The 26886-nt window shown below is 35.1% G+C and overlaps 1 protein-coding gene across 2 annotated transcripts in view; it reads right to left on the bottom strand.

The window, feature by feature from the left end:
* LOC124359973 overlaps positions 1 to 26886 on the bottom strand; it is a 141382-nt gene that overhangs the window by 3435 nt on the left and 111061 nt on the right. For both annotated transcript variants that reach the window (XM_046813179.1, XM_046813180.1), the window contains exons 4-24: positions 19151 to 19319; positions 15337 to 15450; positions 14460 to 14708; positions 12924 to 13043; positions 10466 to 10605; positions 9187 to 9406; positions 8261 to 8338; positions 7077 to 7181; positions 5557 to 5686; positions 4405 to 4532; positions 3988 to 4082; positions 3645 to 3807; positions 3237 to 3404; positions 3031 to 3154; positions 2056 to 2144; positions 1851 to 1976; positions 1617 to 1707; positions 1017 to 1183; positions 610 to 921; positions 374 to 526; positions 49 to 270 (exon numbers count right to left, since the gene is read on the bottom strand). In XM_046813179.1, coding sequence (XP_046669135.1) covers positions 49 to 270; positions 374 to 526; positions 610 to 921; positions 1017 to 1183; positions 1617 to 1707; positions 1851 to 1976; positions 2056 to 2144; positions 3031 to 3154; positions 3237 to 3404; positions 3645 to 3807; positions 3988 to 4082; positions 4405 to 4532; positions 5557 to 5686; positions 7077 to 7181; positions 8261 to 8338; positions 9187 to 9406; positions 10466 to 10605; positions 12924 to 13043; positions 14460 to 14708; positions 15337 to 15450; positions 19151 to 19319 — 3163 coding nt within the window. The remainder of the gene's footprint in view (positions 1 to 48; positions 271 to 373; positions 527 to 609; positions 922 to 1016; positions 1184 to 1616; positions 1708 to 1850; positions 1977 to 2055; positions 2145 to 3030; positions 3155 to 3236; positions 3405 to 3644; positions 3808 to 3987; positions 4083 to 4404; positions 4533 to 5556; positions 5687 to 7076; positions 7182 to 8260; positions 8339 to 9186; positions 9407 to 10465; positions 10606 to 12923; positions 13044 to 14459; positions 14709 to 15336; positions 15451 to 19150; positions 19320 to 26886) is intronic.

The raw sequence follows: 26886 nt of genomic DNA, 5'->3' as shown, positions 1-26886 counted from the left end.
TTCAGTGAAATTGGCCTAAGAGATTTTTTAACTACTCCTTGTACGAACCTTAAGGACAAGGTTGCGGGTGTGCAGGGGAGAAGAGGTGTGGGCAGCCATTTTCCCGCTGAGTTCGGTCAGTCGACGAAGTAGCGTTAGACAACTGGCAAGATGCGTCTGGAAGTCTGGCGAGGGTGCGTTGGAAGCATTTGCTGTGCTGCTACTTCGGACTAAGAGCTTCGAAGACGTCACCAACTTTCGTACTTCAAGCGTCAGAGCTTCTTTCGCTTCCTGGGGAGGAAAAAGGACCATAAGATTTTGTTGGTGATACGAAGTACTACAGACGATTTTAGGTGTGTCATTGAACATTTGAATTCAAGGATGGTGATTGTACCTGGAATCTGGCCTCATCAATGTTTGCACCTCCTCCGTGAGCTTGATCCGCATTACACTGAGCTGCTACCTGCCCCAGCCTCTCGCACAGACCGGAGACTAGCACACATGCCTCTCGTGACACTGACAGGTAGCCGTTCATCAGGGATACATCCTGCACATACAGGTGGAGACGTAAGCCAAGAGATTATGACGTTGTAGAGTAAAAGAGAACTGATAAAGGACAGAACTAGTTACCTGGGAAGGGACAGGAGGCAGAGGAGGCTTTCTGGTCAAAGTGCCCCCTGATATGGAGTCACTTCGAGGTGGTAGATTCGGAGGCTTAGGCGGCCGACCGGGTGGGGAGGCAGATCCCACGGAACCCACCCTGGGTGGGAGAGACAGGGGGGAGTTGTCAGGACTCTGCTGGCGGGGCTTGCTGCAGCAGGAGAATGTGACACTACGACTCCCCGTGCTAGCTCTCCTCTCTATCGGCCTGTCGGTGTCCAAACCGTTGGGTATGTAGCCGTTCGGCTTCTCAGGGGGTGGTGGTGGAAGCGGTGGCTCCGCCTACACATCAAAGAAGCCACCAACGTTAGAGGATTGCTTTTTTATTCATACGAAACAGTAGAATTTCCTCCCTGTGCATGATTTGGATTTCTCACCTCAATGTCAGTTGCTGGAGGAACGGGGGGAGGGGGAGGAATGATGAAGGAGCTGATCTGTTCGCTTGTCAATTCCAGCGTGGAAGATGTGCGCTGCGGAGGTGGTACCGTCACTGTGGCCAGGAATGAGTCCAGGTCCAGGTTCAAGACGTCTTTGCTTTCCAAACCTGAGAATATAGATATTCAGGTTACAATATCAGAAAATCAATCAGACTAATAACTAGACGAAAGATCTTATAGCCAGTCCACTTTTCTGTCTACAGTTTTTATTGCAAGTCGCCTAATGAGACCTGCATTCACTTGCAAAGGTTAGGGCGCATTCTAGATCATGTTGCAACGAGGTTTGTAATTTTAGCATTATACTTTGAATGTTAAAAGATAGGTGAAATTTAAATTCTTGTGAAAAATTATTAGAGCGGTCAATGAATTAAATTGATAGGGACTGCAAAATACCTACAGTTCAACATCAAGAACTACTCACGTCTTCAAACTGTATCATAATGAATGACCTATATTTAAAATGTTAATAAATGTAGAATGCCTAATTTGTTAATCAAAATATATGGTATAAACAAATAAAAAGTTGATTTTAATAATTACCAAGTGCGTTGTCGTCAAGGTTTAACGAGTTGTCAGCGAAAGGCATAGGTGGCATGCTTATTTCCGGTGGTAGCGCGTACCCCACTCCCTCCTGAAAATATATAACACAATCATGTTAGACTTTCCACTTCAAGAACTCACAAAATTCTCTCTAGTTGGTTATACTAAGTATTTGTTGAAACAAACTAAAATACTGATTTCTAAACATAAGTTAAATAATAGTAAAGATTAAACCTTCTCAGGCGTGATAGGAGGCGGTATCAGGGTGAGGTCGATGATGTCAGGATCCAAGTAGAGACTTCCTCCTGTCATCTCGTAGCCTAGGTGAGCAGTTTCCTCCTGAAGCCTCTTCCACAGCTCCTAGAGGCATACTTACTAGTCAGTTACGTACATGCTGTAGTTGGAATGGTTCCAGCATAGTTACTGATAGAAAATGTACCTGAAGTGCTTGTTGACCAGCTCCCGGCACCAAATTGTCTGGACTGTGCAGTCCAAAACTTGAGTCAGAGTCTCGATTCCGATCTTTCCCTGGAAATACAATTTAAATCAGCAAAATATTAACTTGAAAGCTGCTCCTTACAAAAGTTATAAAATCAAAGAACATTCCTGTGTATAGAATTGTCTAAATTTCCCCCTTGTAATTGAGGAGAACCTAAATAGCTTACAAGAATTTTTCAGTTTACGTAAGGTGCTTTTATGGTAGTCACGAAAACTAAATAGTAGAATAAAATAATATTTTCCAATAAAAAAAGTCACGGGAATATTGCAAAAAATTTTTTGATGAAAGTGTTTCTTGATAGTAACAAAGAGATCGTTTATCTAATGCCAAATTCTGACAGACTGTGCGAGTGTTAAAACTAAATTAATAAGTTAATTAATTAATTAATAAATTACTAACTAAAATTAAATTAATAATAAATTATGCCTAACAGATTTGAGCAAAATTAGTCACTTGGTTAATAATTGTCCATTGTTATTAATATCGATCATATCAACGTGTGTAACTGTGTATGATATAATCTGTGATTTAATCCACTGAGAACTTTGGTTGTTGTTGATAAAGCCAACCTACGTATATAAATGTTTACAACAAAATAAGTTGGACATTGATACTAAGGCAGAAGGCAGTTATGGACTCATACTACAATAAACGTTTCCCAAAATTATAATTTTTCAGTTCATTATGGTATTTTACACACAGTAGAATAAAAAGATAATAAAAAAATAAAAAAAAACTGTTTAACTAAAAGTTTATCCCTAGAAACACCATTGATTGGAAATAAAATAGGTGTCAGACTTTAACCTTGTGGTAGCCCAGTACATTATAAATAACATTGGACTGAGAACGTTGCTTGGGGGACACCATGTTTTAAAAATAAAATTACTAATTACTTCATGATACCACTGGACTTACCAGAAGCGTTGCGGTGTGAGGGGCTACTAGAAGGTGTGCTGATAGAGTCTGTGTCACTCTCAGTCTCACCCAAATCCAGAGACTGCACGGCTTCACTAAGAGAGTCTGGAACTTGCTGCAGCCCCTACAACAACCAAGAACGATTAGTAAACACATATCAAAAATGTGTAACAAGCACTTCAACGTAACCATCCTCACCACCTCACCTGTGTGAGCAACAGCAGCGAGTCACTGTGTTTGAGCTGCCCAGGATTGTCGGAGTCCTGAGAGGAAATGTGGGAGCTCTCGGAATCACTGGTTTCTCTCTGGTGCTGAGTCAAATACTGCTCTGAGTTGACGACCAGTTCCTGCATTTCTGCCACCCTCCGAAGCACCTAATCCATAGTCAACTCAAGTAAATGGTGGTTCAGGTTCCGTAACATATGACAATGGGTATTTTATGTTGAGTACATTATCAGGAAGAATTCCAATAAATGTTTGAAGGACCTTCTAGACGTACGTAAGTTATTTTCTATTTCTAAAGTTTTGTAATAACTGATTCATATTAGTTGTTGGAGATTTATATAATTTTAGATTTCTCCAAATGCAAATTTTTGAACACCCTGATCACGTACCTCCTCATTTCTGGCCTCCGCGAAGCCGATGTCACTCTCAAGGATCTCCATAGACACGACACTCTGCAGATCGATGCCCAACTTGTTGTGGGGACCACCGGGCAAGGCATTGGGTTTGTAGCCGATCCCGCAGTAGCCATTCCTGTCCTTGAACTTGCTCGGCCTAGATGATAAATTGGATAACTTGAATTTAGTAAATCAATTAGGAAGATCTTAAGATCTAAAATAAGAATAGCAAAATCATTATCAACTTAAGCCATTACATTCTGTTTCAGACTTTTCTTTTATATCCATACATCAATCTTGCACAATAGATAACGAACTGTAATGTACTTCTACTCACAGAGTGTTGTTCATGTTGTTGTCAACCGTGTTGTTGCTGGGTTGCATGACGTCACTGTGGCTCCTGGTGAGAGTCATACTGCCGTTGCTTCTCATCTGTAACAAATTTAACGACACCACCATTGAAAAAATAATATCACTGGATACCCTCAATAAAGTTACAGTTGTTAGGTGTTGTTATTCTTCTGCACTCATTTTTGAGTTGCAGAGAGTTGCAGATAGTGGACCAACGACTCAAGGTGACTTGAGAAGAAGTCTACCTGCATGCTACGGCAGAATCACTCAGAGTTCATCTTCCAAGGAACACCCGTTGCCTTGAGATGACCACTGTGCTTTATACGTAAACCATTTGCAAAGGCTCCTTAAATCAGTTCAAATTCTCTTACTACTTAAACCTTTCCTATATTACGAGACTTACGTGTCTGGTGTGAGAGACTGGATGGTAGGGCGGGGAGACGGCAAAATTGGCGTACCGCTCCTCTTCCGAATCTACAGCATAACTCCACCTCGCCGGCCGCACAGCATGTTGGGAGTGGTAGAGCGGCGCTGCAGAACATATAGAAATCATTCATACTTTACTTGAGATCATGAATACTTATTATGCTAAATTCTCAATACACGAAGAAGGCTGAAATAAATCAATAAATGTTAACATACTTCCGCCCCCCTTAATGAGTTAAAGAGAAACTGTCATTGGAAGAGACTAAAGTCAAGCTCAGTCCATCCTCGAAAAACTATTCAGTGAAAATAAAGCAGTTTTAGGGTTTTTGAAAACCGAGGAAGAGGGTACTTAATAAGATGATTCATGAACGCGATCAACTTTTCTACTAGAGAGACTATGAACAGTCTCTTCTATCAACATAAGTACCACATATACAATTTCCTGAGCCTTATGATCAGATAAAAATGTTGACAACAGGGCAAGACTCACCACAGTCATTCGGCAGTATGACGCCTTCAATCAAAAGCTTGTGTAAAATGATATATCTTATTTACTGCCACCATTATCCTTACTTGGCTGCACATATTCAGAAATACTGGTCGCTGCCTGCCGATCAGCGATCATTGTCCTGACTGCAGAATCCAAGAAGGATTCGCTGATTGCTATCATGATCTACTTTCTTTCTTCTTCCTACTGTCTGCGGAAGAATTGTGGTTGGCGTCGTCGTGCTTAGAATTTCCATAAGAGCACCTCGAATATCCCTACTTTTTCGGCAAACAGGTTAGCTCAGATTTTACCATGGCCTTTTAGTCATTGATAAATTACTTCCTTAATTTTCTACTCCAATCAATCTTAAATCAACCTGACAGTCCAGTGGCTTCTTGGGTCTCTTTCCAATATCTTCACCAATCCTCCAAAATGCTTAGAAATAAAAAGTTATAAAAGTACTGGAAATTGTTACCTATTTAGTCCATAGTGCTCAGCACCCCTGTGCTGTATTGATATGGTATCATAAAACAGATTTTAAATTAAATTAACATAGAAAAGGTTAACTATAAAATAGTTTTCACTTTGTAACACCAGCTATTGACCTTTTATGCAAGGTTGTAGTAAAAATAGGCTACACACCTTGGTCTTGTGTCCAGATGTCCTTTTCCTGCTCAAGGGGTAGTTGTTTCCCCGTCAGCAGACGGTAGTAACCTTGCAGCACCAGCACTAACTCGTCAGCGTCCCTGTCCTCCATGCTGACCGACACCTCCTGTTATACAACAAGTGTTATACAATCTATCTATATTCTATGCCACTTTGTGAAATACGTACATTTATTCATCCACTCTTGATTTTACTTCGTAAAGAGTCTATGCTATGGAAGAAGTATCGATTTTATACTGATAAATAACATGTTTTACAAATCGTAGACAAGCACGGTTTCCGATTTTCCACGTGTTTGTAAGAACGTGAATATCTAAAGAGTTAACCAGTGGATTTTTATACTAAAATTAGGCGTGTTTAGAAGTATGCCCAACTACGATTTTATCATTGAGCCTCTTTTAAGACTAAAAAGATGTTTCCTCTAAAAACGATCCCAATAAATTTTCACCACACATGGTCCAACATTGCAAACAATCGCATCTTATATAGCAACAAGTATAAAAGTGTAATAATGGTATTGTGGATTGGAACCATAGTAGAATAAATTTAATAAACGCATGTGAAATTCAATATGTATGTTTTATTCCTAAAAGTTCGCAACAATAATTACATTTAAAATTATTTATATTGTTTAGATTTTTTACACAAAATATTTTGTTTAGCAAGCTTTTCATTAAGTGTTCTTAAAGGTTTTATAACATTTGTGCAGTTTTAGTCCTTGTCATGATTAAAGTAAACAATATGCTTATCTAAAATGAAATTTTGTTTTGTACCTAGCCTAACATAACCCAACCTAACCAACTTAACCTAAACTAACATATTTGCCAAGGACAATTATTATTATTTTAGCCCTAACATTTTTTTGTACATAACCTAACCTAACTAACCCTATCCTAACCTATTTGTCTAGGACAATTATTACTTTAGCCCTAACATTTTTTGTACATAACCTAACCTATTTGCCTAGGACAATCACTACTTTAGACCTAATATTCTTTGTACATAACGTAACCTATTTGTCTAGAACAATTATTACTTTAGCCCTAACATTCTTTGTACATAACCTAACATATTTGTCTAGGACAATTATTACTTTAGCCCTAACATTCTTTGTACATAACCTAACCTATTTGTCTAGGACAATTACTACTTTAGCCCTAACATTCTTTGTACATAACCTAACCTATTTTCCTAGGGCAATTATTATTTATAGCCCACTCGTGCTAGGTATCAGATAAAATAACTGGTTAAAGTAATGTATCACTTTGACTAGTGAATTTGTTAATTTTGCCTAGTAACTAGAACTTACGCACAATGACTAATTAATCACGATGGCTGTGACAAATGCCTGCATTTAAAATCATGGAGTGTCTAAAGAGAGCCCCATCCAACCAAGACTGAAAGATCTAATATTGAACCTACTACTATTAAAACAATGAAGTACAGTCCAAACGTGAAAGTTCATACCATATCTTAGGCTGAATATTGCTAATCACCTTTTGTATGGCGGTAGGCAGGTATATCGTGACAAGGCTGGAGATCTGGTCCTCTCTCTGGACCCTGATGAGAGTCAAGTGTTCTATATCGGCTAGAGGAACAGGCTGAAACCAAAGTGCTGAGTTTAGCTGAATATATGCACAATCGAAAGAATGTAATAATGAAATAAAGGAGATAGATTAATCTATAGAGTTGTAAAAGATACCCGTTCAACATATTAGAGCAAACGGAAGGAAACGTAATTACCTTAAAATGTAATGTTAAATTGCTAATTTAAAGATATATCAGCGTCGTGAATAAGGGTTGACGTGGATTAGTTATTAAGAAAACTAACATTAATTATAATACATAAGATTACAAATGTGATGAACACAAACGTTAAAAAAATTGGTTATGTATATTGAACCGTGGCTAAGTACCCGGTAGTTTACAATAGCAGAACAGAAAATACCGGGACCCCTTAACCGCTCGCGTAATTTACAACACTTCCAGCTAATTCCAGGATTGATCTTGCAGTATCCGAATAGTTGAATGGGTCAGAAAACCCGTAAATTGATGATAATTTAAATATATTAAAATGTAAATTACATATTTTGCTGAGTAGGGGATGCTGTCACCTTGGCGCATTTATATATTTTTTTCTATCTTTCAAGAACTAAATACGATTATGAACTTTTTTTAAATATGAATTTTTAAAATATAACAACGCCCTAATAAAACTAGAGAATGCTGCATCTTTTCCTTGCCTAATTCCACTGCAATAACAACTGTGTTCTTTCTCCTCAATGTACTAAACTTTATTAAAATCAACCAACCTAAAATGGAATAGCCGTAAAATGTAGTTAATTGCTACTAAAAGTAATAAACATCCAATTTTACTTTCATAATGTATAAAAATCCGACGGAGTTGTGATGGTATATGATCGAATATTTGAGTTATTGTTGCAAATATTAAATTTGGTATCCCTGAGTAAAAAAGCGTTAACTACAAAACCTACACTTGTCTGGTAGTGTTGAAAATACATTATTGTATAGAAGGAGGAAGTATATACAGATTTTTGGTTTATTTATTAAAGTATTGTTGATGTCCATCTCATAAGTTGTTTTGAAATTCAAATACATTATTACTTCACTAGAGAGTAGTACAAATGTAACTAAGTCAAATGATATAGACTGTACTTACCATACTATTCCGTATTCCATTTATTTGGCTAATTCCTAACTTAGGGCTGACTAGTATAACAGTTTCCATGTTACAATCCTGCAACAGAATAATTTGGCGGTTAGACAAGAAATTACAGAAGACAACTACAGTGCAATGGATTAGTAGTTCCTCTTTAATCACTACGGTACTTCAGTACTAAAACAAGTATGCTTTAGTATTGGGATCAAGTAGGTAGATCCACTAAGTTAAGATTAATTTAAAAACGAACACTCCAATAATAATTCAACTTTATTTGTACAAAGCTTTTCGTGTTCAATAAAGATATCATCAGACCAAAATAACTGAAATAAAGGTTTTTCATAATTTTATTTTTACAACTTTTATTTAAGTTATAACAGTTAGTTTGTGTAACAGTAACAGTTGTAACAGTATGTTTTAATTGAAAACGAAAGACTTCCCACAAATAACATTGAATTATTATTGCAGTGTTTGATTTAAATTATTCATAAAATTGAAAAAGAAAAAGCTTCTCTATTGTAAGTTAAGATCTATATAATTCCTAAAGTAAACGGAGATTATTTTTTCTATCTATTTTACTTTGGAGATTGCAAAAATTGGAGGTTAAAACAGAACAAATAGTAATCTCAGTCATTATCAGCGTTAGATTAAATCTATCGACTAAGGATATTGTATTATCCCAATATCTTGACTTGCGCTTAGCGATAATCTTGGCGATAATACATTCTGAACCTAACCTCACTTTTTGCTATACAAAGCGTTAATTCCTCTTGCAGCTATATTAGTCAGAAGTGAGTTACTAGGATTATATCCTCCTCTCCAGCTTTAGCGGGGATACATAATTTGTTCATTAAAACAGTACAAAATCCATTAAAAGACAGTTTGAGAGAGTGTTCATGAGTATATGAATGATGGAAAACACTTACGCGAATGTTGGTCGAGAAGCACTTGGCGCCATAGCTGGGCAACTCGCTGATGATACTCAGGTAATACAGCTTGGCCTGCAGGCTCGTTAGACACTTGTGACTAGTCCCCGTCATGGTTTGGTTCAGTTTGAGCAAATGACTGAGTAGTTTTCGCAACTCCTTGCGTTTCATTGACTCCATCAGTGAGACCGGCACAAACCTTTCCAGTCCAAACTCCCTCCTGTGAATGAAAGAAATCGGTATAGAAAGCATGTAATATATCATTAGTAGTCAACGTATTACATCGTAAGAACTGTAGTAATGAATGTCTGTCATGGAAGACTACATTTTAAGTAAGAAAATATACATACCCCTTCTATCACAAGATATTGAATGAGTAGAATTTAGAAATACACAAGAATCTTAGCTATTTTAGTAATTGATAGAAATAAGTCCTAAAACATTGTTGTTATGAATATGCCACAAAAGATAGACCCCTTTTTTATTTTATCATCAGTACAAATTTTTAGTAATACAAAGTTTTTCAAAGTAACAGTAGATGGAAGATTCTATTCTTTGTTCTTGCCGTCACCTTTCGTAACATTCCGTAAGTATCCTTAATGATCCTTACTTCTGATATATAGAATCGAGTCTCAAAGGTTGACTTGTGCGGTACTCCAAAGTAAAAAAATACACATAAGAATGGCATTTCTTTATTAAGGATGCGAAAATGTATTGAATTATGAAATGTATTCGGTATATGAAAACCATTTGAAGTTATCCAAATTTGAGAAATCTTGGTGATATAAATTTTTAGATCGTCTCCTATCAAACCAGAATCATTATTTGTTGGTATCTTTGCGGTTGAAAGGGAGCATACATTTGGTTACAGTATCCAGTAAAAATCGAGCAAGGTCAGACAAGATATTACTTTATAGATTTGACTATAATCATGTCGGAAGACATACTCGATATAAAGGCTAAGAGTACCTTCATAAAGTAGATTATAACACTTAATATTGTACACAATGCAAAAAATGTAACTTTCAACCCGAGTAATCATTACTAGAACTATATTAGAAAAAACATCCGTAAGAAAATTTATAATTTTAAAGCAGTCAGTTATTGGAGCCAGTAAATTACTCTTAGACTTGCTGGAAGGAATGTTACTGGATCCAGCTACCTATTATATAGACTTTATAGTGATGTTGCTAGAAGGAATGTTGTTGGATCCAGCTACTTACTCTATAGACTTGACAGTGATTTGCTGGATGGCATACTGTTGGATCAAGATACTTACTCTATAGACTTGACAGTAATCTTGCTGGGAGGAATGTTGTTGGAGATGGCGTGTTGGTGTATATGAAGAGCTGCCAGACGTAAGGCAATATCGTACTTGAGCTCTGGAGCGTACCTTTCTTGTACCACATCATTGCAGCACTAAAAGAACAATGAAGCCTTGATTAAACTTTACAAACCCAACGTTCCATGCATAGATCTAGGCTAAAAATATTTTAGTTCTACACATAGGACGCCTGGAAGGACAAAAGAAAACACGAGAATAAAGCTAACAGGAAAGTAAAAAATTGCACATCGTTGTTGGTGCGAAGAACATCGTATAAATTGGGATGTAGCTAACACAATACATAAAGAATTTAATTTCTTCAAAAGAAAATTAATTGATGCTTCATACATTACATTGGCAAACCAACCGATCAGCCAACTATCAGTTGAAATTCTTCCCCTTTAGTTTTCAATTCTGAAAAATGAACTAACAAGAAAACCCTAAGTATCAAACCGATTAGAGATTTGCAATATACCACTGCGGAGTCACAGTATGATTTTAATAAGTTCATATAGAAGGAACCAATAATAAAAAAGGGCCAGTACCGTCCTCTTCTTTTTTGCCACCATCTTGTTTCTGCCGTGACGATCTCCATTTACAACTAAGTAATTGGCCGTAGTCAATTCTCAGTAGTTGGTTATCCAATGCAGACCTGTTCTAATTTAGGGATAGGGTGCAACACGTCTGTAATGATTCCTAACTTATGCGTGTCACAACGTTCTGGCATGATTTAGTTATTTTAATTTAAATTGTAGTTATGCGTTAGGTTATTCACCTGAGCAAGAGATCAGATTGCAGATATTGAAGTTACGGATTGTTTTGTGTCACTGAATGATGGAAAAATCCTTTTTCCTGCTACATGATATTTATAATTATAATTGAATTTTCACGATTAATGTGATGAAGTACCGAACTAAAATGAAATTATAAATGGAGTAATCCTGTGACGGTTAGTTTGAAAAAGAAGTAATCGATCCCATCGTTAATCCTCACTGGTATTGAAGAAATATGTGATATTTTACAAATTCGGAAAGAGACATTCTTTAATGTGAAGCAATCAACGAAAGCTGATTGGACGCGCCTCTGGTGGCGAGAAGCGGAACTAATCAGCTGTATCGGTGTTAACATCCCCTCGAGTGTTGTTGACTCAGAGTAGACGCTGTGATTGGCCAATCCAGCAGACGTGCGATCGGCATCAAGTCCACTCACTGCGGTGTGGGAGTTTCAGGTTTCGACAGAAACTGGCCAAAGTACAATTTTCCATATATCTCTTAAAGAAAATAGTGTTATACATATTTATTCGACCTTAAGGAAAGACAGTATTTTAATTTTTTTCGGTTGGCGGCATCGTAAACAGTGCAACCCTCAAATGCAGAACCTGGTTAATTTGCATTGATAAGTTACTATAGATTTTTCCTCTCTATTTGAACATTTTAATTTCTCTCGCCCACCTTAAATCTCCTTTACTGCATCTTCTCCATTGTTACCGATTTCCTTACTTTATCCTTCATTCGCACACTTCCAATGCACAGTGTGTGGACGTCTGTCATACTTGTGATTCATGCTGTTTGGCAAGAACGCTCTTTCAAAACTTAGACTAATTTAGTATTATTGTGTGCCCCTTTCTCATTGTCTCGTTTTTACCAAACGCTAGCCATGGTCCTCCAATCTCAACCTTAGTACTTAGTACTTTCATTTTAATATCATCTAATCACAGCGATTTAAAAGTCTAGCCTTCACGAATATATTCGACAGCGTCAAAGAATTAGACATGCATCCTACAGTTCTTAAAGTATAAAGACACTTTGTGGATTTTAAAAGTTGAATTTTTTAAGGGGACACCGATCGTCTTTTAAGCCTTATTCTGCTCATCCTCATGGGCCACTAGCCTGTGATATAATATTATAAAAAAACAAGGGGGAGAGTCGATACAGTAAAAGTTCGATGTTACTGATAAAAAGTGCAAGGTCACAGACAGGATTTGAACCTGCGCTATCTCTAACTCAGACTCAAAGTTCAACGTCTAAGACCGCTCGGCCATCAACACTCCCAATAATATATAATGTGCAGTACAGGTTGAAAGTACTCACCACCTAATAAAATGTTAGCTAAAAGATTGTATTTTATTCCTACCAAAGATGCAAACTTATTTCAATTCTTGCAAGAAATGTTTATGTTCTTAACAATGAACAATTAATTCAAGCGGTTTTGTTACTACTGTGCATTAATTATATTGCAAGCAGCGTAGCGGAATATGGGATAACGTAGGAGTGGAAAGGAGCTGTGGAAAGTCACCGGTATTCATACTGACCCCTTTCGATTGACCGACTCCCGGCAAAAAAGAATGAACTAAGGTTAATAATGTTGGTTTTATTTAAAAATAACAGTTATCTAAAAAAATAATATTACGTACCTGAAGATACAAATATTCAAAAGCTGCCAAATCTTTTTGTGCTAAGTCGCAGGCATCCCGCGGGACGAACGCGACCCTGAAGAGGCACCGCAGGTTGTGTGAGCCAGGCCTTGAGGCTATCTGCAAATAAACAAAAAACAAATACATTACTTATAATAAATATATAAGAATTAGGATGCACAAGAAATGAGACAAAAAGTATTAAAATAGCTGATGGCAAGAAAAGTTTTAGAAGGATACTGTACTTAAAGAATACTGTTTACCTAATAAATAGTTGAGAATTTTGATTACATAATTCATTAAAGTTTTTTTAATCGATAATGTAATAAAAAAATCTTGGATTGTTCTAAAATTGTATCTTCCATGATCCCGGATTATTTGAAAGAGTAACATCATATACACACAGGCCTATGTGTACAATTGGAATGTGACGTTTCGAAAGCTGACATATCCTTCCATCTTCAGGTGTTCAACAATAGTGCATATTAAGCATTTAGAAGCTGACACCACATGACAAGGTCAAATGTAGCAATAAACCAACTGTTGCTTGTCAAAACCTTTTCTGGAAATCCTAAGAACAATACTCTCTTCGGCTCTGTCGGGAGAAAAATTCCCTTCACGTGTAGTTGTCATCTCTAAATGTCAAACTGAAAATGCATTGTTAGTTTTGGTGTCATTGTCACAAACACTGATAGAGCAGTTACTCTCAATATTAGCATATTATTATCATCATAACACTGTAAAATATACAGAGCCTCCATATTCTTGAAACCTAACAAAACAAAAATTGTGATAACATATACATTGTAATACGTAACATGTACATTTTGTAAAACCGAGAAACTTTATTTATTTACAATTAATTCGAAATTTAGTTTGTAAACATATTCACTTGTAAGTTTAACTGTATACTTCTGTAACTTTAAACAACTACTATATTCAAACATTAAAGGTATTGAAAACAGTGAAAGAATAAAAGTTGTTTATGATAGCTTAATATTTGTTTAAATACATTGCTTTGGGTCTGGTAGGAATTGTTCAACTTAAACTTTTGCTCGAATGTGAATGGCCACCATCTTGAAATATTTTATTGATTAAGACTGACTGACCAAATGATCCAAGCTATGTGCAAGTACTGCCTTTGTACGAAGTTAGTCTGGGTATTTTAAAATTATGGCACTTATATTTTCTGAAGCTTGCATCATATTGGTATAATATATATACATTTCTGGATTAAGGTAGTATCGGATTCTGGAGGTCATATTAGAGAAAACCTTAGGAATTTCAGTTATGCGGGTGATTGCAAATTTTTAATTCAGAGCACTCTTGATTTGTTACCATTACCTCCACATGCTTAAATTTATAGTTACGGGTTGGAACCTGAGGAAGGCAGTAAATATCACTTTTCGAAACGTCGGGTTTTGCGACTCCTATCGATTGTAAAGTATCCAAACTCTTAGTACACATATTTAACTGTGTCGGGAGATGCCGAAAAGACGATGGGCAGCACAAAATAAATAATTAAATGAAACTTACCCTTGCGAGTGTGTGTTCGGGGTTGAGCAGGGTGAGCTTGTTCCGCCTGAGACTCTTGACTTGCTCCAGCACCAGAGAGAAGTGGTGGATGGCCTTGAGACAGAGCTTCTGCTGTAGAGACGCCACCACGTCACCTACCCGCGTCGTCGAGTCGTACTTGAAGGACTTGGTCTGCCCGTTCTCGAGGAAGACCTTGAGGACATTTGGCATAAGCGGAACACCGCCCTCACCTCCGCTGAATGCAGACGCCTGTCACAGACACACAGGCACTTTCTTTAGTAAATCAAAAATCCCTAGTCTGAACTGTATGGTACGAACATTCCTGTACGTTACGTGGATCTTTTACGTTATAGGACCTCATTTCTTTTAACGTTTCCTACGTTTAATAAGTGTGTTTCTCTGATAAATTGTGCTATGAACACATTTTTAGACCTGTATTACATCAATACATGAAAGTAGGTAAGCAGGTATCAGTGAGAGGTGACAAGTAATCATTGTTCCTTATCTTATCGCAAAATCCGGTTTTATCTGGTATTGGCGCAGGTCCCGGTCTACCTATGCAGTCGCAGTGTCTTGTTGTACCTAACCTAACCTAACCTTCTTTAAACGTAGAAAACGTTTAAAGAAATGGGATCGTATACCGCAAAAGACCCCATTACGACTATGGGAATGCTTCGACTAATCGCCAAATTAACAGATTTAAGTTGTAGAAGAACTTCCAAGCACATATCTTTAAAATAAAAATAATAACCTCAAAATTAACCTAACTTAAGAGTATGACTTCACGACACTTTATACAAATAAAATAATACAAAAGATGATAACTAAATTATATATAGATAAGGTAGGACAAAAATGGTTAAATAGCTACTCTTACCGTGTACAGTGGAGATCCATTGACGACAACGCCTTCTGCAAACCGGACTCGGGAAGGATTGGATTTCAGTTTCGCCTTCTTCGCCGAACTGAGCAAGGCTGATTTTCGTGTCGACTAAAACAATTTTCTCATAAATTCTTCAGATATAAAAATGCGAACCCGAAAAATTAGTTCCTATGTGTGCAATAAATATTTATCAATGTCAAATTAAGAGTACATTCTACCAGTTTCTTCTTATTGGAATCAAATAATTAATTTATAACAAGCACTCTTCCTTGAACACGAAAGGCTCACAAAAATAAAATGCCATAACAATCAAGTTTTTCTTTATAAATTAAGTAAATTTAGATTAGTTTAACAGGTCAGTAACAGCTTACTGTGGCCTTTTTGACACAAAATTCTGATACACATTTTTAAGGGTAAACTAAGTACACCATACAATTTACAAAACAAATGTTTTTACATTTTACGCGTAGTTTTTTTGTAGTCGAGTTTTAATTGTTCCAAAACAGTGCTTTTATTTTCGTTTCTTTAATATATATAACAAAATTGAGCCCTACAGCTATCAATTTTTCGGAAGCTGCTCAAAATATCTGTGGCTAGCTTCTTAACTAGAGACAATATGCCGAAATAAATGTTTTTGGTGACTTTTATTTTAAAATGCTTTTAATTGTTGAAATAAACAAGTATTTTTTAACCTAATTTTGAGTGTGCTTCAGTAAATCTGGTTCAAAATGCTATAATAGTCATCAAAATACAGAAAAAACTATGTTTTCAGTTTATCTCTACGTGTAAGGTTATGACGGAAATTAAAACATTGAAAAAAATCGATCACTAAATCTGTTATTGAAGTATTTTTGTGAACTATATAGTGTACTTAAATTACTCTTTAAAATATACAAAAAATACCTGTATATAATAGTACAATAAATTATTTAGTTTCTGTTGGAAAAGTTTGCGGCAAGTATAAACCCTCTTAAAGTTTAAAGCTATTTTCTTTTTGCTATAAATAGTGAATCAATAAATTATAATAAATAATTTAAAGCATAAATCAGAGCTCGTCATCTGTATTTATGAAAACAATAAGCCCACCTATAAAGGGAGTCTGTTATCAATCATACCTTTTGAGAATTGGGTGAAAAATCACTGCGGAGTTTCAATCGAAGTTTACGTGATTGATTACCTCAAACTATTTTTACATCTTTCCTTCTTCGACAAAAACTCAGGTGATAAATTATGTTGGTTCCTTTAGACTGTATCAAATTACCTTATAATACACGATGTTTTAGTATAATGTAAGAAAAAGGTAAACTTAATGTGGGACAATTTACAAGTACATGACTTACAGTTGGAAATTGGTTTGGCCAAAGATAAAATTAATTTAATCCTTCAAACTTGACGGAAGCAAATTTAGTGATTATTATACATATAGAAATCCAAATACATATATTATAGAAATTATTACCTTATAATACAGGATATTTTAGTATAATGTAAGAAAAAGGTAAGCTTAATGTGGAACAATTTACAAGTACGTGACTCACAGTTGGAGATTGGTTTAGTCAAAGAAAAAATTAATTTAATCCTTCAAACTTGACGGAAGCAGATTTAGTCATTATTATACATATAGAAATCCAAATTCATATATTATAGAAACTAACTTATAATACAGGATATTTTAGTATAATGCAAGAAAAGATAAGTTTGATTTGGGACTCACAGTTGGAAATTGATTTGGTCAAAGATAAAATTAATTTAATCCTTCAAACTTGACGGAAGCAGATTTAGTGTCAGTAATTATTATTATTTCAGCTAAATTTGGAACGAATTCTCAACCACAGACACTGTTTTGTCGGAATGAATAACAGAAGAAGCTATTCCTATTCCGATTTCTAAACCCAATTATCATTGCTTCCTCTGAAACAGCTGTTTGTTGGCTTAGCGAAGCGAAAACAAAACTTGTGAGCGTGGATGTATGTTCGCACATTACCTTGAGCAATTCCGTACTACATTTAGTCAAATGAATAGAAGCATACCGGAAACATGTCCACCTCTTACACTGGAAGTAGATTACAAGGGCTGAAAGTGGAACATTTCTGACCGAAGTAGGCTCCTTAGGCCTACGAATGTATACATTATGTTCTTGATGGAGTAACAGAGCAAACTCAACTATGCCACCAGAAATAGTAGTACATTTGAACAGGAAGTACAAATCCAAAAATACTTTTTAGAACTTCAAGGTACGGATGTCTTATTTTATGTATCTTGTTACGGAAAGAACTAGTGCACCCCTAGCTTAAGTCCGACAAGTCCTATCGAACTGAACCCACAAATCATTGTTACACGACTGAAATTGAATTAAATTTTGTTAAAGAATTATTAAAGAAAGAGGCTTAAATAAAGGATTGCAAAATTTATATTTTCACTTTCCAGGTAACTAGAGAGAATGTTCAAAAACAAAACAATTCCACAAACACCTTTATGCAATTTTTTCGTCACTTAATAAGCTTTCTACACAACTAAACAATTAACCCTAATACGGATGCAATATTTTAAGAAACCAGATCAACGAATTCGACCTGTATTTTTGATACACATTCACACAGAAATCTACATACAAAATCTCTTGAAACCCCAAAAAACAAGTAACTCATGGAAAGAATCACTTCGATCATATAATACAGTAGGCTTTCAATGTACCCCATTTCCTTACTGGAATACGGTAGAAACTGGTTCAAACCTAAGTGACAATAAATATTAATTGAATAGCTAAGCAAAGTATCAACTCATTTTATACGTTTCATTGCAAAGAGTTTAATAAACTTACTTGTCATATAGATTAAACAATGACAGAGTAGGACTATACTCACATTGTCTAGTGGAGGCTGACACACTACAAGTCTCACTGTGTCCTTACAACCCCTGACCAGCTGGATCAAACTTACTTGTCACATAGATTAAACAATGACAGAGTAGGACTATACTCACATTGTCTAGTGGAGGCTGACACACTACAAGTCTCACTGTGTCCTTACAACCCCTGACCAGCTGGATCAAACTTACTTGTCACATAGATTAAACAATGACAGAGTAGGACTATACTCACATTGTCTAGTGGAGGCTGACACACTACAAGTCTCACTGTGTCCTTACAACCCCTGACCAGCTGGATCAAACTTACTTGTCACATAGATTAAACAATGACAGAGTAGGACTATACTCACATTGTCTAGTGGAGGCTGACACACTACAAGTCTCACTGTGTCCTTACAACCCCTGACCAGCTGGATCAAACTTACTTGTCACATAGATTAAACAATGACAGAGTAGGACTATACTCACATTGTCTAGTGGAGGCTGACACACTACAAGTCTCACTGTGTCCTTACAACCCCTGACCAGCTGGATCAAACTTACTTGTCACATAGATTAAACAATGACAGAGTAGGACTATACTCACATTGTCTAGTGGAGGCTGACACACTACAAGTCTCACTGTGTCCTTACAACCCCTGACCAGCTGGATCAAACTTACTTGTCACATAGATTAAACAATGACAGAGTAGGACTATACTCACATTGTCTAGTGGAGGCTGACACACTACAAGTCTCACTGTGTCCTTACAACCCCTGACCAGCTGGATCAAACTTACTTGTCACATAGATTAAACAATGACAGAGTAGGACTATACTCACATTGTCTAGTGGAGGCTGACACACTACAAGTCTCACTGTGTCCTTACAACCCCTGACCAGCTGGATCAAACTTACTTGTCACATAGATTAAACAATGACAGAGTAGGACTATACTCACATTGTCTAGTGGAGGCTGACACACTACAAGTCTCACTGTGTCCTTACAACCTCTGACCAGCTGGATCACGTGATCTCTGGGGGCAGTCCTGACATCCTCGTCATTGATGGTGAGCAGCTGGTCCCCGGGCTGCAGTTTGCCCACACTGGGACCGTTCTCCGTCACAAACCTGCCCCAAAACAGAGAATCAGCTAACTACATAATATAATAATACTACCACACCATGAGTCATAACAGGCTTCGCTGAGTTTGCATTCAGATTTTCAAATCTATAGTTCATTGCATATTCAAGCATTAGCTCATTTTCAAAAATCTTTCGAGTGCAGGCCAATGAGGGCTGTGGTGCGTGCATGTGTGCGTGTGCAGGTGTGATCCAAGTCTCTCTCTACTTATGACGGTTAAAGTACTTATTAAAGTTTTTCTGATTGTTCTTTTTTATATAAGTTTTTTAGATTTACTTTTTAAGGTTTAAAATTCTATTTCCTACATAAGGTATATTCCTTTATATTTTTTGACTTTTATTTACTAAATGTACTCAGGTATTCCATGCTCTCGTCTTGTATGGTTTATTTTAGAGGTTAAATTGTTTTTTTCATTTGTCAATGACAATGTTGTTAATAATGTAAATTCATTCTCTTATTATTTTAATTTAAGATTTTTGAGTGTTATTGGTATAGTGGAGACTTACGAACTCGTTCCCCCACATAAAGGCTGATGCCCATGTGGGGATAGTTACTTAAAGAGAAGAAATATATTTTTTATGTATTTTAATTACTCTGTAGGTAAATTTTGGAAACAAATGCAATCAATCGGTCAATTAATCAATCATTTCATTCCCGAGATATCCTGCCGTCAGTCAATCAGTGCAGACAGACAATCGTACCAAAACAGAAGTTCACACGAAAGTGACGCATCATAGATAGAATTAGATAGAATTCTTTTATAACTGAAGTTTCATGCAAAATTTGAAGTCTGCATTAGACACCTTTTCACACGATAAATTCAGGTTACTTTTCATTAAGTTAGATTTCATATCAGTGTTTAAATAATAAAACACAAAAAAGTCACTATAAAATGTTGGTGTATGTGTTCGGATAGTTAGGATACATGTGTTAATATGTCACACGTTTAAATCTGTTATGGGTATATTGAGTTGGTTTACAAATTTATTTACTCAGCTATTCTCTCGTTGCCATCATGTTTACGCACGAGACCAATATAAAAAGTTTGCTAACGCTCAGCAAAGTCCCACAGCGTGACATGCACCATCATCGAACTCATTGTCCCTCATATAGAAATGAAGATTCATGCACATTCCCTTTCCAAGTTTAGGTGTCAATTAGTTTTCGAGATATTGTGCGGACAAACAGGTAGATAGAAATATTTCCAGCTCCAAGAGTGATAGGCTTCGCTGAAGCTCAGCCTTAGGAGAGGCCGATCTCCTTGTAAGCCTTGTCCTGCCCGTCCTGTGGCCCATGACACTGTCCTGTGCGAGGACCTTTAAGGAATTAGTTGGGAATCAGAGGGATAGTTGGTACGACGATAATGATGGTACTGATAAAAAGTACAAAGGTGCCAACTAGATTTGAACTTGAGCTATGTCCAACCCAAATACAAAGTGCAACGTCTTAGATCGCTCGGCCATCGGGACTCCCAGTTGTCTATTGTCTTCTACTGAGAACTGCAGTAGCACACCTACTCCATAGACAGCGCGAATGACCTACTTTCCTTGTTACGAGGAGTTTATCTGACCCTCTCTTTCCCTCTCTAGACTTCAGAGATCTCCTTTCTTTGTTGTATCTTGCGCTATACCTGCCTTCCACAATAACAAGGAACTACCTTTACGTGAAATACAAATAAAAATAAATTTGCACATGGTATCGTCGCTATGATGTACCTATCGAAGGGTGCCAGACGTTTTAAAAAGTTAAAAGAAGTCAAAGGAAAAGGGTAAATAGGGAAGATTAGAAGGGAAATAATGAGAGGAAAAGGACAAGAAGAAGAGGAAGAGGAAGAAGAATAAGAATACAAATAGGAGAAGAAGGAGAATATATTATCTGGAGTTGAAAACGAGCGATTCGAGTTCGAGCTTGACTATGTTCTATACGTGGTTAATATCTTGGTTATTAATGATTTCAGAGAGCAGAAAATTCTCAAAAAGTAAATTAAAAACTTGTAATTAATACTTTTTCAAATTTTGCTCAACATCTCAAATCTTGTCTTTGCATTACTAATAGGATATATTTCCAAATTATTTAATTCCATTTCTCTGATCTAAAAAAGTTGTAGTCATCTTTAGCTTATTCATAAATGCGAGAATGAAACATTTGTATTTTAAGTTTTGTATATTTGCTGTTGACATCAGTAACTGACTTGTTTCTTTCTCGCGACGTTATTGGTTTTACGTTTTAGGTTATAACAATAAAAAAAATCTTTGAAAGTTACACTTTCCCAGGGTGACGAAAAAAAATAGAAAGAAAGGTTTTTATTATTTTATTATTTATTATTATTATATCGTGCATAACCTTGTTTGTGAAATCTGTGGTACTATTTTCGTTGTAAATAACACAATTTTTGCAAAAGGGTATGTTTAACTGTGCTTGCTATATAAATATTTCTACGGTCCGTAGTTTGTCATAACTTATACACCGTAATTTTTCATTCTATTTAATAAGTGCTTGTTTATTGCTGGTTGATTTTTTTATTAATTGTTATGTATACTATTAGTATATGTTGATTTGAGTTTAATAGTTTTTGTTATGAATACTTTTTAATTGCTCACAAGTGGTAGTTTTTGTTTTTTTACTACTGCTCTGTTGTAATTAGGTTTTCTTTACCTGTAACAGTGCACGTAAATAAATAAATAAAATCATAAAAATACAATTTAGAAGTAATAAAAAATGAAGTACGTTCATTTGAAGGTAAGTCAAACGCTGTCATAAAATCTACTTTTAGTCGTTTAAAGTATATAAGATTTTAACAGGGAATATTCGAAGCCCAATATCTTTGGTAAATATTGTGTATATACATTTCATCAGTTTAATAAAAGAAACAATTATAAAGTAGCACACAGATGTATAACAACTAATGTACTCTTGAATACACAAGTACGAGTGTGATTGGAAACACACACGAAAGCAGTATTAAGTACAAGCGAGTACTTAGTAATCTGCAGCCATTGTTCCGGCCTGACCTTTTCCTAGTTTCGATTGCACAAACTACTCCAAGGCGGGTCACTGGGTCCATTGTTTTGTTCCACGGTTCGCCAGTCCTTTCCACCTAATCTTCCCTGCTTTCCAAGGAATTTTATCCACTTGATATCGGAACGGAATTTGATAAATTAAATCTCGATTCTTAAACTTGTATCGCCTGTAGTTAAAACAATTAAAGGAACAATTCTGGTCCGTGTTTAAATATTTAAATCATATTTTAAATATGATATTAATAATACTAAGACTGAAAGAGAAAAATGTATTAATCAGACTATTGGCAATAACATTTACAAAATCATTATAATATATCAGTTTCCCAATGAGAGAATGAACAAAGTTACATTAATATTATTAAAAATTCTCTCAAAAATTGGTACTGTGCTTTTATATGTTAAAAGTGTTTGATAGAATTATTTTTTCTGCATCTATAAAGTACTTGACAATACACACGATATGTACTTCAAATAGAATTTATATATGAGGGTTTTAAACAGTTATGAAGTTACAATAATATAACTAATAAAAGTAAAATACGTATCATATATTTTAGTAATTTATCATTTTCTTATGTATTATTTATAATTTATTTTATATTGCTTTAATATGCTTCACCTATGCACGTGAGACCATAACCAGGTATGGTACAGAGTTAAGGTTAATATAGATGGACTAAAAAAAATAAATAATAAAATAAAATTAGTACGTATAAAATTACTTCCATATCTACATTTTTTTAATCTTCCGTGCGATTAATTTACATTGTTTGGAAAATTTCAAATAATAAATTTGTTTCCAAATATCTTTGCAATTTAATTGTTTTTGAGCATTTGGCTCTTTTATAACTCTTATATTGTTGTGAAGTTGACAATATGTTACTCAGCATATATTTAAAAGTTCGAGAACTTTCTTGAAAAGCTTTGAGCGTTCTTGCATGTATGGGGGTGTTACTATGTAAATGATCAGTGTATTTGGAATTTTATAATTTTTTCAATACATCTATACAGTAATATCGTTCTCAAAAATAGTTAACTGTTTTGAGAAATTTGATAAATGTCTTGGTATGAAATATAATATTTAGGCAATTGTGAAACATAAACTCTGACCTCCACTGTTACTGCTGTGTTATTTATCCTTAAGTAAATTGTTAATTTTGAAACACACGTAGATGCAGATAGAAACGTAAATTTCAATCTTTTACAATATCAATCGCTTGGAATAAGTTGAACGTTTCGGAATTAGTTAACGATAAACGGATGAAAGACTCGACCTTGTTTTACTTCACTTTACACAACAGTAGGTAGAACTGCTCTCAAGATTTATGTAGTTAAAGTTGCAAAAGACATAAACCCAGAGAACTTTTGAGCTGTACCGGCCATAAAACATGGAACTCAACTTGTCATAAAAGTCCTTGTGAAGCTGTTTTATGACCTCTCAGTTGCGAACAGCACTTGGACCTAACCTCATCGTCTTTACGCTAAACAAGTTAATAAATAAGAAGCTATATTAACGAATGGCTCACGAGATGGGGGCAATAACCAATGTGAGATTAACACGTGGGTGTGACATGGAACAGCAGGAGACACTTTATAACTGATAATAAGAGAGAGAGAACTCTGATATCATCATATCAATATTTTACACACTGTTTGTAATTATTTATTCCAATCTTGTTTCATTACTGAATTTCCGATTCTTCCATATGTAATTCTTGCTCTAGCATCTCCAACAAAATGTATTCATAATGTTATAACAACTTATAATGCTGTTACTGTTAGTATTCTAAATTATTGTTATACGAGTATAACAATAACACATACCTTAGTCGAACAGTTTAAACTGTATTCATAACACTATTATAGTTTCGACTTCTAAAGTCAACTTCTGGCTTCAATACGTATTAAAAGCGAGAATTATCCACCTGTATTCGCCTTAGATAAAATGTTATTAGTCAATCCGCAGTTCAGTACTATATAATATGGAAAATAATAATTGTTATAATTAATAAATTTGGAACTGTTATTGTTATAAATTTATCATTGTTATTTAATGTTATGCGTTGTTAATTTTTGTTAAGTTTGATCATATATTAATAGTTAGGATAATTGATGATATAAATTTACTGTATCGTTAGTTAAAAAATTATAAAACGATTTTGGCGTTGAACTAATAAATAAATGCCATCTGTATAGTACAGAAATGAGAGCTCAATTTTACTACAACTTATGTGGACTTTGGTTATTAAAAATAATTTGATTTTAATATGTATAAGAATTATAAATAGATATTTAGGGGTAAAACTATATTATGAGTACTTTATTCAAAAAAAATTGAATGATTGAAAAAAAGGAATGAAATGTTATTAATATAAATGAACATGTATAATGTCAGGTATTTCCTATTCTATTTGTGAATGTTGAGTTTAGCTCCAGTCACCTTCCTCTTAATGAAGCGTCTGGAATCTGGAATCTGGAGTCATTAAGAAGAAGCTCAAAATGAAATCGCTAGGTAAAGAGGAATCGCTTATATTAAACTAGATTTTATAGTCTTGTTGTCTCTAATGTAGAAACGATGTAAAGAATTCATTTTGAGCTTCTTCTGAACGTGACTCTAGATTTCAGAAATTTAGTCTGTGACAACGTCAGATTCCAGACGCTGCACTATGAGGGAGGTGAACTGGACCTAGACTTAACATCCACATTGAATCAATGCTTTCAACCATAGTTATGCCTTTTTCCATTTTTGAACTTACATTCCTATTATACGCTTTTGAAATATTTAAATGATAAAGTACACTACAAAAAAAGTTTGAATTCATTTCTAAATAACCATTATTGAGAAATAAAAAGGTTTTGAATGCATAATAATCATATATTTGAAACGTGAGTTTCCTGTAAATTTACGACTGAAGTAAAGGGAAAATTTTTGAAGTTTAACATTGTACAGCCGGCAGCTCTTAATATATGTTTAGTTTAAGTAGCAAGTTGTAAATTGATAAATCTTTCAATATGATTACTATGTTCACTTCATGAGTATAAGCAAAAATGGGTTTACTTTTTTAATTATAAATTTGTTTATTTTTACGCGGATGTGCAGTAGCATATGATAACGACTTCATCCCTCGCTTCCGCTTCAAGGGCCGCTGTTCGTATTGATTCAGGAGGTATATTTGTCCTAAAGTACTTATGAAATTAGTTCTCAGGCTGGCCAACATTGAACCAAATTAATATCCCTCAGTTTCTTGGTTTTAGACTCCACTTCTCTATCAGAGATAATTTTCAGGTTAAGCACTTCCGTCACTATCTAAATTAAATTATATACTTTTTAATGAGTTAAGTTTATGATTGGGATCTGTTATCTAATTATTTGTTATTTCATACCGATAGTTCTGCTATTTATTGTTTATATTGTTATGAATTTTTGTTGATGGTTCTAATATCTATCTTGTTATCAGTTTATACTTCATCTTGTTGTTATATCTTGTTAAAAGTTTCAAATTTTTATCTTGTTATCAGCTTTTTAGTTTCTCTGAGTATCTGTCACTATATATTACCACTGTTGGAAATTTGTTCTTTTTTCTAGTATTTTGGGTCCAACGGCTTTTTTAAGTGTTCGTTCTTTCTATCTTATATGGGAGAAGACATATTGGCTTAGTCGTGTTCCTGCACTCTGTAAGGGAATTTGATGTTTCCGAACTGTGCCATTTGAACAGTTGAACTCGGAAATTTCAACAAGAAAGGAGAAAATGAGTAATATATTTCTAGAAAAAATATTGGTTGTGTTTTTATATGTATAAAAAAACTGTATAATGAATCTTTATATAATTTAATATTATATAAGTTCGTATAATACTTTAAAATACGAACTAATTAAGCCTAAAACACAAACTGCTTAAAGAAAAGTTGTGCAAAACAAATTTTGTTGTTATATATTTTTAATAACCAGAAATGATTTCTTCCATATGTAGAATAATAAAGCTCAATTAAAATATGTGTTATAGCCTGTAAAGACGCACAAACAAGTCTATTAAAAATGAATCCATTTACTTCCCAAAAATACAAAATTTAAAATAGGAGAGATAAGGCTTAAAAGATTCCCGTCTAGTCGTAACGAATGCTATAGTTTGACATTGTTTAGAAGGCTCCATTGAAAACAAAAGCAAAGAAGAGCTAGTGAAGGACGTGGGGTGAGTCAATGGGTGAACTGCTCTAAACATCTGCCCTCCAGGCCACGGCGGTTAACTGGGACAGCGGACTTTAAAACATCATTCTAGGTTACATATACTGATTCAACAAACCATCACATCAACTAACCTAACGGTCTTAATATTAATTTCGTTATCCGGGTTATCATATACACTTCTGGGTTTAAGGATGAAGAGTCCAAGACAGAGTGCAGATCTTTGAACGTTGGCCAGAGCTTTTTAAAGCATGAAATTTGTAACTCAACTATGATTCTAACCTACCTTCCCCAATTTTCACAAGGGTAATTGATGAACAATGTTGAGTCAATTTTGCCCAATTTACG

Source organism: Homalodisca vitripennis, chromosome 4 (assembly GCF_021130785.1).
Source record: "Homalodisca vitripennis isolate AUS2020 chromosome 4, UT_GWSS_2.1, whole genome shotgun sequence".
Taxonomy (NCBI): domain Eukaryota; kingdom Metazoa; phylum Arthropoda; class Insecta; order Hemiptera; family Cicadellidae; genus Homalodisca; species Homalodisca vitripennis.
Note: the sequence above shows the minus strand (reverse complement) of the source record. Positions and strands in the feature narration are given on the sequence as shown.